The sequence below is a fragment of the Ictalurus furcatus genome, chromosome 26 (genome assembly GCF_023375685.1).
Source record: "Ictalurus furcatus strain D&B chromosome 26, Billie_1.0, whole genome shotgun sequence".
Classification (NCBI taxonomy): domain Eukaryota; kingdom Metazoa; phylum Chordata; class Actinopteri; order Siluriformes; family Ictaluridae; genus Ictalurus; species Ictalurus furcatus.
Window position 1 is genome coordinate 3,586,238 of NC_071280.1, and position 13,966 is coordinate 3,600,203.

A 13,966-nucleotide genomic window follows, 5' to 3' on the forward strand; every position below is an offset into this window, starting at 1 on the left:
GACAGTTGATCTAAAACTCGAGACCATTGTAAAATTCTAAAACTGTGGTTATTTGGATATTCTTTGCCTTCCTTCTTACTACAGCAAATTTTCTTATATAGTTAGAATAGTGCGCATTTACTTATCTGCTTATTAGGTGCCAATAATTTTGCTTTCCCATTCTCTCGCCAATAATTCTGGCACATTTTCCTTTCAGTTAAATTTTTTTTCCGTGTTCGTTCTGAGTGTGTGCGCGCATGTGAGTGTGAGAACTCTGAACTTTGAGCGAGCGGCTCGTTCATCTCGGCTGTCGCACAAAGGGCAGCGTGAGAGAGAGAGACCCACCTTCTGCTGTTCTTAAATAAAGAAATAAACAGACAAAGAGGACACTGTGTGTGCGCGTGTGTGTCTTATCATACATAAGTTTAATGAGCTATCGTTAGTGTGCGCTGGAGGTGGAGATCACAGACAAACAGCTGTTAGCTCGTCAGAGAGAACAGACTATATTAACCTGCTGCATCACCAGCGCTCGCTCATTTACTGAAGAAATCACACAGCTAAATGACTCACACACCCTCAACATGCTAAATGCTAAATTACAGTGTCAATGTGCAATTTAACGTTTGCATTCTGACAAATGAAATACAGTAAGCGTCTGTTAGCACTCTGCCTCATCTCTTAGTGCTTTCCATCTGTTAGCGCTGTACCACTACACTTGCTGTTTTGATGAGTGTGCTGAACCAAGAGCATCATTATGGCCAGGGACACACCACTGATGTCCTGGTATATTTATATATTCTGGTTGGACAGTGCATCATCAGATCAGGTGGTTTCCATTTGGCATCCCAAAAACCACTGTCTGGAAAATTCTCCGAGTCGCTGAGGAGCTGATATCAGTCCTGAGCAGAGTTATTTGTGACAGCAACGGAGGAGGAGCCACAGGCAGTTGACCATGGTGTTTTTTTTTATTTATTTATTTATTTTTATTTTTTTAAATCAGACTTGCTCAAAACCCAGCTGCAAAACCAGCGGGGTTTATCAATGGATCTCAAATCTGTCTTAAAGCCCAATGAGAAGAGTGTGTACTACAGAAACAGGAAGCTATTTACATCTGAAGAGCTCCAAGCTATATATGAGACCACCAGTTCAGGTTTCTGGATATTTTTCTTGGCTTTCCTGGTTTAGTCCATGACTTAGGACTAACCCACACCTGTTGGCTCTTTTCTTCTGGGGGATGAGGGATATCCCTGTCTTGAGAGGCCCCTAGGTCTTATTAAACCGTACAAACAGCCGGCGTCATCACTGAGAAGACTTTTGGCATAATAAAGACCCAGTGGTCGTGAATTTGTGCCAACAGCCTTTGTACCAACAGTTGGCGCTTCATGACCCATCCTGCACACCATATGCCTGGGTACCAGTGATGAACTTCCACCTGACGACATGAGGTTCACGACAGCTCAAAATATGACGAAGGGATCCAAGACACAGCCAAAGGCAATGCTCTGAGGGAGGATTTCTTTGCTGAGGTGTTCGCTGGAGCAACTCATTAATCAGAATTCTGTAATATTAAACCCTGATGTCTTTAATGGTTTTGGTTAAGGTCATTCTCGCCAATAACATTTTAGCTCTTATTTTCTTTTTAAAAGATCAATAATCATTCTTTCCATCTATTCATCCATCCATCTTTAAGAACCCTTCTCCATCCCTTATCCAGGTGTTTTCATGACTATCATTTCTAGTATTAGAACATGATATGTTTTTGCAAATTTCATGAAAATTTCCTCATTGCCTCCACAAACAACTCCACCAGGTCCATTCTATTTCTCTTCCTGCCCGCTCGGGTGTGTTCCAGAAGCAGCAGATGAACCGTTCACCAGGACACAAATTAGGACAAGTGGCACAACGGAGTGCTTCTGTCCTAAGGCATGATCCATGATGGTGAACCACGGCCAGGATTCCTCACTCACCTCGCCATTTTCATTCCCAGTGGGTTGACTCCAGTTCCTACAACACCTGTAAAGCGACACTACACTTTTCTGTTCTGCCTCAATGGTTCTTCTGTGATCAATCATCGACTTGTTTATTGCTGCATAACTACAATGTGATTGGAACACATGGTAGTGCTCTTCATCTCTTACCTTTCACTCTGTCAAGCCATCTACCCATCTGTCTCTGTCCACCCCTCTGTCTGAACATCTGTTTGTCTCTCTGTCCAAGTGACTGTCAGTTTGTCTACTTCACTGTATATCTGTATAACTGACTGACTGTCCCTCTGTCTAGATTTGCTCTCTGACTGACTGTCTATCCATCTGTCCGTTTCTGATTGTCTACCTCTCTGACCGTATCTGTCTATCTGACTGTCTAGTTATCTGCCTGTGTGACTACCTGTCTATCTGATTGTATTTGTCTAAATGTCTTTCTTTCTATCTGACTGTGTATTTGACTAGGTGCCTGTCTCTGTCTACCTGTCTCTCTCTCCTTCTGTCTGTAATATGGAAAGAGAGCCAATAAAAAAAGTAAGACAGACAGAGAGAGAGACACACACACACACACAGGTCCAAAAGGGTCATACCCAGGACATTAGAAACAAAGTCTCATCGATTCACAGAGAACACAAACACACTCACACAGATGCTGTGTCCTAATCCAGAGGCGCAGTGCTCGTTCATCTTTGCACTCTGGAGGACGAGCAGGGTGCACCAACACATTAACCCTAATAAACGAGGGAAAAGACTAGAAAACCTACATTGGAACCCTAAACATACATACACACACAGGCACACACTACTGAATCTACAATAAACCTGCACACACACTCCTGAGAACACTACTCTGCCTACAGGATGGGTTTCTGTTCAAAATTTACTTCTAAACTCATGCTCTGTATCAATGCCTGAGACATGGGCGGTGTCCCAAATTGCATGAAGTTGTACTGTGAAACGTAACTGTGTACAGTTTTTGCCTAAAAGTTAATACAGACGGTACTCTATTCGACGTAGTTTGGTAGAACTGTGATTTGGGACACAGCCACAATGGAGCACTAGACAATGGTCAGATATTTTGACCCACGATTGCAGATTGAGACGCAGCCATGCATAAATACACATATGTATATGATACACACACACACACACTTATGCCCAAAAGTTTGCATACCACTTGCAGAATCTGCTAAATCTCAATACTTTTAACAAAATAAGAGGAATCATAAAAATCCCATGTTTTTTATTTAGTTCTGTCCTGAATACGCTATTTCACATAACAGATGTTTACATGAAGTGCACAAGACAAGATAATAGCTGAACTTATAAAAATTACCCCGTTCAAAAAATTTACATACCCTTGATACGTAATTCTTAAAACTGTGTGTTGTTACCTGGATGATCCACGACTGTGTTTATGTTTTGTGAGAGTTGTGATGAGTCCCTTGTTTGTCCTGAGCAGTTAAACTGCCCACTGTTCTGCAGAATAATCAGTGTAAAGTATTATTTTGTTTAAAGATATTTTTTTCCATTTAGTACTTCCATTCAGACGCTAAATAAGATCGTTACAAGTCTCCCAGAAGACAAAATACTAACAATTTACATCCGATCATCCTGTTCAAAAGTTTACATCCCCCTGGCTCTTAATGTACCGTGTTTGCACCTTTTGTAATAGTCGCATACGAGTCCCTCAGTTGTCCTCAGTGTGAAAAGATGGATCTCAACATCATATAGCTGCTGTTGAAAAGGGGTCAAGTATGCAGAAGATGCTGGAAAAGCAAAGAATGTGCAGGACCTGGAGGATTTTTCTGAAGAACAGTGGGCAGTTTAACTCGACAGGACAAACAAGGGACTCGTGAACAACTCTCACAAAACATAAAAAAACAATCGTGGATCATCCAGGTAACCACAGTATTAAGAATCAAGCGTATGTAAACTTTTGAACGGGGTAATTTTTATGAATTCAGTTATAATCCTGTCTTATTACTATGGACTATATGTAAACATCTGTTATGTGAAATAGCGTATTCAGGACAGAACTAAATAAACATGGGATTTTTATGATCCATCTTATTTTGTTAACAGATTCTGCAAGGGGTATGCAAACTTATGGGCACAACTGTATATTTTATATATATATAAATATATAGGGCAAGCATTAATTATGTCTTGTCTCTTTACGTCCTTGTCTAATACTGTGCCCTTGTTCCCTTGCTCCTTCATCCCTTTTCTCTTATCCCCTTAAATATCAGCTCTTATTTCCTTCGCTTCCTTGAAATCTCCTTGCTCTGTTTTTTTTTCCCCACCCTCCCTTGTCCCCATGTCTTGCTGCTCCCTTATCACCTTGCTCCCTTGATCCATAATCACTTTACCTTTTAGTCCTTTTATTTCCTTTTCTCCCTTGTCCCGTACTCTCCTGACTTCATCACTTTCCTCCCTATTTCATCCCCTCTACCCCCCTTTCGTTGTCTCCTTGCACCCTTCTTCTCACTCCCTCATCCCCTAGACTTCTCTTTGCTCCCTTATATCCCCTTGCAATCACGGTTATCTTCACCTTGTAGCTTCTGTGTCCCCTCATCACGTTTCCACCATTTATTGCAAGAACCTTAACCCGTTGCTTGTCTTGTTGCTTCCTAAACTACTTCTCTCATCCATCTCCTGCTCTTTAGTCCCCTTGCTCGGTTTATTTTGTCCTTGCAACCATATCCTCCTTCTGCAAGGCAGCTCTGATAATCATACTGTTACACTGGAGTTAATGTGTTAATATTCCAGCAGCAGCACATCCTATTGTACAGAAACCCCATTACTCTGTGTGTGTGTGTCTGACTGTCCTCAGCTGTGCCCTCATGTCTGCAGGTCAAAGTGTATGGATTTAATCCGAGTCTGACGTTTTGGATGTGGGAACACGCGCACACACACACACACGTGTACACATAGCGTAGGAAGGTACAGTGCAGCACAGTCAATGTAGCTGGAACTGTGTGTGTGTGTTTTAAACTGATAACACTGATGAGTGTTTCTGTACGTGTATTTGGTGATTTTTCACATTTCTGTTCTACTCCGCTGTGTAATAAATACGATTCTGCCCCAGAATTTAAATAAACATCTGAACAGAAATTGAACTGAGTGATCTACAGATTGAGCATATTTTCTCTCTCTCTCTCACACACACACACACACACACACACACACACAGAGTTCTGTTCCAAATCAAGTAATCAAGTTTTACTATCAAGTGTGTAATTTTGTTTTATTTGTTCATTCACTCATCTTAAATTCTTTATCATTTAGGAAGACAGACAGTTAGATAGACAGACAGACAGTAATACATAGAGGCAGACAGACAGTTATGCATAGAGACAGACAGTTAGAGACAGACAGATATACAGAGAGACAGATATACATAGAGGCAGACAGAGATGTACATAGAGGCAGAGAGATATATATAGACAGTTATACATAGGGACAGACAGACATACAGAGACAGACAGCTAGAGAGAGAGAGAGAGACAGTAATACATAGACACAGTTAGAGAGGGACAGACAGTAATACATAAAGAGACAGACCGTTAGAGAGAAACAGATATACATAGAGACCAATGGACAGAGAGACAGATACATAGAAAGAGACAGACCACATAGACAGTCAAATACACACAGACAGTTAGACAGAAAGACCGTAATTCACAGAGACAGTTAGAGAGACAGATATACATAGAGACAGACAGACAGATGTACACAGAGAGAGTAATACAGACAGACATGCATACATAGAGAGACAGTTGTACAGACACAGTAATAGGTAGAGAGACAGATATACATAAAGACAGACAGACAGATATAAACAGAGACAGAATGTTAGACAGACAGTAATGCATAGAGACAGACAATAAGAAACCAACAGTTAGACAAAACGTTATTTTGTTAATTACTTTGCACATTACAGATACAGACAGAGTTAGATAGACAGACAGGCAGACAGACAGACAGTTGGTCAGAGAGAAACAGACATTGCTGCCATTTTTAATATCACCCATTGATGAATTTAATAATTATTATTTAATCATAGATATAACCCCCGAATTATTATGCTGATACAATGTATTTATCTCTTATTTTTTTAAAGTGTGACAGTAGCTATATAAATAGATAAAAAGAAAATTATGATCATTATTTCAGCAGTGTGACATCTGCAGTGATGTATACATGGGGCTGATTCTGTCTCCTCACGCTGATGGTAATGTGCTGAAAGCTGAAACTAGGCGAGCGCTATGGTGAAAAGCTTTATAAAGCAGTGTGAATAACCACAGCACCCTCATCAGGCTGAGTTGAGGAACTACACCCTCATTGTATTGGAGCACTGCTGATCAGGAACGCTGGGACACTCCAGGGTTCTCCCTCCACAAACATAATCCTGATTTATTATTAATACAAAAAAAAGAGCAAAACATGGCTCCAGATCAACGTTTACATCCAGGTTAAACAGCCGGGAATCCCTTTAAACACATTAATCTCCCCTCAGAGCTTCACAGGAAGCACAGATCAGCTGTGTGTGCGCATGCGTGCCTGTCAGTCACACCACTGAGTCCACATATAGGAAAGGGGCCATGTTACCAAGTCCATGTATGGAATGTTTTTAAATTAGAAATACAAATATCTAATAAGACTAGTATAGATCTGTAAAGGTAATTCTTTGCTAGTTCTGTCTCTGTACATTTCAGCTCTATGCTAGTTTTCAGTGTAACAGATAAGAAAAAAAGGAAATAAAATGTTTATTTTTTAAAATAATTTTTCATGGCATGTGTTGCGCTGTAAGATGTATTAATTTTGCCAAAATCCTTCGCGGTTATTTAATAGTTTGCTCTTCTTGGTGTTGGGAGTACTTTTTGTGTTATAGCGCTCTTTGTTAATTGGTAGCAGACGTATCGCATCATTTCCGGTTTCTCGTCAGTCGGCGTTGAGTTTGACAGAGAGGTGTGTCGTGAAGATAAACCCTGTATGACGACGTTTTGCTCTTTTTGAACTCTAAATAGACATTGAGCTTGTCTGCGGGACGAATAATCCTGAGTTCAACAAGATACACCGGTGTCCAGTGTCTATTGTGCACCAGAACACAATGCAGTGTAGCCGGACTAGGCAGAACGTACCGGTTACATCAGCATTATACTAGTTTTGTCTGTACATTTCACCTTTGCGCTAGTTCTGTCTGTACATTTCAGCTCGATGCTAGTTTTCAGCTCTATGCTGGTTTTTCTCTGTACATGTCAGCTCTATGCTAGTTTTCAGCTCTATGCTAGTTTGTCTCTGTACATTTCAGCTTGATGCTAGTTTTCAACTCTGTGCTAGTTTTCTAACATTATACATTTGTTCTCTATGATAGCTTTGTCTCTGTAAATTTCACCTCTATGCAAGTTTTCTCTGTACATTTCAGCTCTATGCTAGTTTTTAGATCTATGCTAGTTTTGTAACTTTGTACATTTCAGCCCTATGATATCCAATGGCATACAATACCATTTTATAAATAGCTTTATTTGCTCTCTTTTTTGTATATACACTAGTGCTTTTTCTCAGCTTGTGTAAATTTCAGCAGATGAATGTGCAGTTTTCATGGAGCATGTTAATGTTGTGCTTGATGTTTCGTCTTCAGCCCCCCCCCCCCCACACACACACACACTTTCTTATTTGCCTTGTTTAACTGCTCCAAACTTATCTTTAGCTTTTATGGTTCCTAAGTTAGCTTAATGGATGATTGTTTGCTAGGCTAACTTGACTGCCATCCCATTAGTGAAGATAACAGTAACTGATCTATGACTGGATAATTCCTAGCTCATTTCAGCTGTTGCTAAATAAGCACCATAAACTCACCTTTTAAAACTATTGATTATACGTTATATGAACTAATGCTTGCCACTTAGCTAATATCCGCTAACCTTCAGGGCATAATCTTTATTGCTAAAAGTATCTAAATAAGCACATTTTTTATTGATAGATTTTTACATTTTTAATCTATAATGATAATGCTAGAAATCTGCCTACTGGCCAACATAAGCTACCCTGACATATTTTGTCATTTTTTTTCTCCATATTTCCTGTTTTCATATATTCATAGGTGGTTTGTTATTTAAAGTCATAGTTTTCATGATAATAATAGCTAACTGGCTAATGTGAACTACCTTGACAGAATTTTTAAGCATATTAATAAATATTTTCCATTCTTAATAGTATTTACTGATCATGCTAACTAGCTAAAGTGTGCAGTTTAAAGTCATTCTTAAAAGTTCCCAATATTAAAAGTGACAAGCTAACATGAACTATGCTGACTGGACTTCAAGGATTGTTTCAGTCAAACGCTATAAAATGTTCATAATTTACTGCCAACACTAACCAACTGGCTAACACTAGATAACCAGAAAGGATTCCTGAGAGGACTATATAAATTTTAATTTTATTTTTTAAAATTATTTTAATTAAAGTCATGTTCACAATAATCATTGCTAAAGCAGCTGAACTGAGGTAACCTGACAGGATTTCTGAAAGGATTTTAAAGTTATATTTACAGGTTTCAAAGTCATCTTCATAATAAATCACTGCTAAGAACAGCTAGCTAGCTGAACTGAGGTAACCTGACAGGATTTCTGATCGGATTTTAACGTTATATTTGCAGGTTTCAAAGTACTGTCCATAATAATCACTGCTAACAGCAGCTAGCTAGCTGAACTGAGGTAACCTGACAGGATTTCTCATTATTTTCAAGTCATATTACTATTGAGGACAACAGTCAGCATTAAATCTGAATTAAAACTGCACACAACCCTCAATGTACAAACACATTTCATCCACTAACAGTTTTTAGAGAAAAAAATGGGTCAATTAAGGAGCACTAGATGTCGCAAAAGAGCAGCAGACGGCACTAAATGTATTAAGCAGATTTTAGGAGCAACAGCAGACAATGAAGTGGCCATTAAACGATCCTAAAATGAGTATAAAATCACAATGCTTTGTATTACAGCTGCCGTACAGTAGATATTATAGCTGGAAGTAGTATCAGAAGGTCAAGGGAACAAGGAAGCCTCAGGATGAGGAGATGAATAACTAGCGAGGTAATGAAAAGAAGGAGAAAGGGGTTAGAAGGTAGGAGAAAAAGTAGAAGTGAACATGAAAGTGAGGAACGGGGAAGAAAAAAAAGGGGGGCAGGAATGGGAGCAGTAGTGGAAGCAAGGGGACAAGGAGAGAAGTGCATTGGGGAGAAAGGGGAGAAGGGCACAAAGGAAATGAGGGGGGAAAAAAGAGAAAAAAAGGAAGAAGGAAAGAGAATAATGGGATGATGAAATGAGGGAACAAGGGAATAATGTTTTTTTCCCCAAAAAAAGTTATTTTTCTTTTTCAGTCTTTTCATTTGTGTGTGTATGAAAGGGAGTAAGAGAGAAAGAACTGACTTATGAAATTAAAACACTGCAAATTTACAGAATTCTATAAATAAAACAACAGTTTTTGAGTGCGATTCTTGTATATATGCCTACACTAACAATTTCTAAACACTGGAACGTGCTGTGTTACTGATCAAGATGTGTGTTAGTCAGACAGAAGCTGTGTCCAAAATACAACAAAGGCCGCATACTTAGGCTATATTCTGAAATAGGAAGGCAGCAAGTCGAATGTTTTCTGCCGTCTATCCCAAAATTCTGTGCAGCAACTCCAGCGGGGGTAAGTGGACAGGGTTGTTATAACTCTAAAAGTAAAACAAGACCTGGAATATTTAGTCAACTTGCTACTGAACTAACATGAAAGAACTCGATTGGCCGAGGTTAGACCCCTGGGAGGCAGGGTTTCATGTACATGGACAGGAATGGAGGCAGAGTCAAAGAGTAAACAAATCATGCCAATGATTTATGTCATGGTATGATGTATTAAGATACAGATGCACATGCGTGGAGCAGGGTCCACAGATTCGGCTGCGACAACATTTGATCGCATTCAGTGATGTCACAATTTACCCAAACTTTGTGATGATTACCATGGAAACGGCATGTTTTTTAAAATAAGTTCGTTCAGATACATGACATGTAAACAGATGAAGCTCAAGCACCACTGATTTCTACACTGTGTTCTGGTTGGCTGAGAAGTGGTACACTGTGTATAGTGTGTGTGTTGCACCTCTTAACCACGTCATTCCCGTTCCAGCAGGTAGGTCCATCAGTTGATGCTAGCTCTCGGACACACATCTGATCAGCCAAACCTCCGTAAAATGCCCGATAGTGGCGCAAAGAACTGAGGAATTCCCTGCACACACACAATATATTTCGTTCTGTTATACTCTCTCTGAAGTTTAATTTCAACCTTCTGTGTACGTGGTAATCTGCCACCACCTGGTGGACACCCTCAGAAACTGCAACACATGTAATGCATTTTTCACAGTCTATTACTATTATTGCCAATTAGTGCATTGTCTTGTTCAAATTTTAATAGTTCTTTCCAACCGCTTCTTAGTCTTGTGTTTCAGCTACGTATTAAGGAAATAAATGTATGTAAATACATGTATGTATGATGTGGAAATAAATGCATCAACATTCAAAATTCCTCTTTCTTGTAGAACTCAAGGCAGCTGACAGAGCAAGACCGAATTCTTGTGTTCTTGCAATACACTTGGATTTGAGATCTAAAGATGGATATGAGATGACAGATCAGAATTTCAGCTTTTATGTACATCAAGATAACTTAGAACATGGAACTTTTGGTGTCCAAGTCAATCTAGTGATTGACTTGGCCAATCTAAAACCTTCCCCTTTCCCCTCTGATGAAGTCCCCTGTTGAGTTGGCAGTGTGTTTTGGATCATTGTCTTGCTGCATGATGAAGTTCCTCCCAATTAGATTGGATGCAGTTCTCTGTAAATTGGCAGACAGAATGCTTTTGTAGGCTTCTGAATTAATTCTGCTGCTACCATCATGAGTTCCATCATTAGTAAAGATTAGTGAGAATGTTCCAGAAGCAGCCATGCAAGCCCAAACCATGACACTACTTCCACCATGTTTCACAGATGAACTTGTATGTTCTGGATCATGAGCAGATCTTTTCTTTCTCCACACTTTGGCCCTTCCATCACTTTCGTGGAGGTTAATATTGGTTCCCGAACTTGTGTGGCTCGTCTCTGTATTTCTTTGCAAATTCCAATCTGGCTTTCTGATTCTTACTGCTCATGAGTGGTTTGCATCTTGTGGTATGGTCGCAATATTTCTGCTCGGGAAGTCTTCTTCGAACTGTGAATTGAGTTACCTTCACCCCTCCCTGTGGAGATTGTTGGTGATGTCAATGACTTGTTTTGGGGTATTTCTTCACAGCTCTCACAATGTTTGTCATCAACGAATGACGAATGATTGTTTTCCCTGGCTGACCTGTCCCATGTGTGTTGCTCAGTACACCAGTGGTTTCTTTCATTTTCAGGACATTCCAAATAGTTGTACTGGCTATGCCCAATGCTATGCCCAATGCCCAATACTGTGTACACGGTATATAAATTCAGCTTCTTAAGTAAAATAAAAACAGAGTGAAAGAAACTGTGTATATCATTAATGAAACACATTTACGATAAAGCCCGCAAAAGACCTAACAGTCAAATCATAAACCTATCATTCAGTGGATGTAATGTGTTTAGATTGCAGTTTATCAGTATGGCCACCAGATGGCACAAAAAACCCATAAAAAAAAATTGTGTCAGAAATCTACCCAGAATGCAGAATCCCTATTAAATGTTCCATTAATACTAGAAACAAATGATGATAATCATATAAATACAACATAAAATGAACAAGTGGATAAACATTTGAATGGTAAGACTTACTGTCTCCAGTGACTCAGTGTGTCCTTGTTTCTCTCTGGGTTTTGGAGGTGTAGTGTGTCAATAGCGCCTCCCTGCTGGACATGACCGGAGCGTTCAGGTTTTCCACACAGTCTATGAACCTGCAACACCCACACACAATAGTGCGGGTAGGTAGTTGTCACAAACCCTGATTTTGAATTTGCTCTTGACATCACCACAGTTGTTTACCTAATATTAGCTAACTTTATTAAAAACAAACAAACAAACAAACAAAAAAACAGATAACTGTTTCACTAACAAAATATAGCAGCTGAAGTGCCCCCAAAATAAAAATGCTTATATTGTGCAAATGAAGCTATACCGTGATTTTATTCTAAGTAACGTGTCAAGTGATGTGATGTTTGAGCCCCACCCTTGTTGTCTGCCCCTCATGGTGCGCTTCTGACCTGTGAGGTGAGGCGGGCAGCATTCCTTCTTGTGTAAGCCACAGCGTCGGTGATGAGAGAGGGGACCGACGAAAGTACATGCTCGAGCTCGTTCCCACCGTTCATGCGTGCCGCGAGCGCCTCCAGCGAGCGCACAAATTCCTGCCAGTGGGTGTCGACTTCGGCGAGACTGGCAAGGCAGCCGCGCAGCACGTTCAGGCAGTAGCCCATACATGGCTTGCTGTCTGTGAGGGCCTGGCACAGTGGGCAGTAGCGCATGCGCATTAGCGCGCGACGGCATTCGCGGCTTGGCTGAGCATGGTCTGTGGTGTTGATGACCTCGACGGCAAGGTGCATTGCCTGCAGAAAGACCCGCTCTGCCAGCGAGGCATGCGACACCAGCAATGCAAGGCGTAATGGGGCATTACCATACGTTGCTGCGCGACGGCCGACTGACTGCACACAATCTTGGTAGACGGGATCTAAAGGTGCCATGCCTCGCTCCTCAAGTTGGTCATACACCAATGGGAAAATTGTGTGGAAAAAACGCTGTGATGCTTCTACCAGGTTAAGCTCTGCCCCCAGCACAAAGAGACCGACATCAGTAAAAAGTTCAGCCAGCGGTGAGGAAGCACGCGATGCGAGGTCACCGTACAAAGCTTTCAAGAGGGAAAAGGTATGGTTCTGCACTTCACGTACCATCAAGTCCATCGTGTCTGGAGGAGAAACAGACAGAAAGGACAGCAAGAAAGATTATTAACCATCCACAATTAGGGAAAATAATTAACTTACAAAACATAAATTTCCTTCAGTTGCCAATAGGGAGCACAACAATGCTGCATGCATATTAAGACTTAATTGGTAGTTCAGACCTACAACCTCCTCCTCCAGCCATCCCAAGACCCACAAGCTCCTCCTTCAGCCATCGCAAGACCCACAAGCTCCTCCTTCAGCCATAGTGAGACCCATAAGCTCCTCCTCCAGCCATAGCGAGAACCACAAGCTCCTCCTCCTGCCATCCTGAAACCTACAAGCAATTCCTCCAGCCATCCTGAAATCTACAAGCTCCTCCTAAAGCCATCCTAAAGGTCCATAAGCTCTTACAGCTATCTTCAGACCTACAAACTAACTAATGTTAGTTTTGCTCTGCCTGCCTGTCTGACATCTCGGACTGGTTGAGGGAACACCACCTTAAGGTCAACCTGGCAAAATCTGTGCTTCTCGTCATCCCAGCCTGTCCCTCAACCACAACCTCACTATACAGCTTGGCTCAACCACACTCAAGCCAACCAGGACATCTAGGAACCTTGGGGTGCTTATGATGACAGATTGACCTTTACAGACCACATTTCAACAACTGCACGGTCCTGCAGGTTCATTCTGTACAACATCAAGAAAATCAGACCCTATCTCACCGAACAGGCTACACAACTACTAGTCCAGGCTCTTGACATATCAAAACTGGACTACTGCAATGCACAACTCTCAGGCCTCCCAGCAACTCCATGAAACCCCTTCAGATGATTCAGAAACTTCAACCAGCCCGAAAGGATCCATGTCACACCCCGCTTCAACTCCCTCCACTGGCTTCCTGTAGCCACCCGTATCAAATTCAAGGTCTTGATGCTCACGTACAAGACCTTGTATGGAACATCACCCTCCTACCTCAACACTCTCCTGAAGGCTTTCGTTCCCTCACGCAATCTGCAATCGATTAACAGCCGAGGTTTAGTAGTGCCTACTTATCGTGGCTCAAGGTCCCTAT

General features: G+C 41.0%; 1 protein-coding gene across 2 annotated transcripts in view; it reads right to left on the reverse strand.

The window, feature by feature from the left end:
* gpc5a (glypican 5a) overlaps positions 1-13,966 on the reverse strand; it is a 97,368-nt gene that overhangs the window by 67,914 nt on the left and 15,488 nt on the right. For both annotated transcript variants that reach the window (XM_053615043.1, XM_053615042.1), the window contains exons 4-6: positions 12,223-12,917; positions 11,798-11,916; positions 10,116-10,241 (exon numbers count right to left, since the gene is read on the reverse strand). In XM_053615043.1, coding sequence (XP_053471018.1) covers positions 10,116-10,241; positions 11,798-11,916; positions 12,223-12,917 — 940 coding nt within the window. The remainder of the gene's footprint in view (positions 1-10,115; positions 10,242-11,797; positions 11,917-12,222; positions 12,918-13,966) is intronic.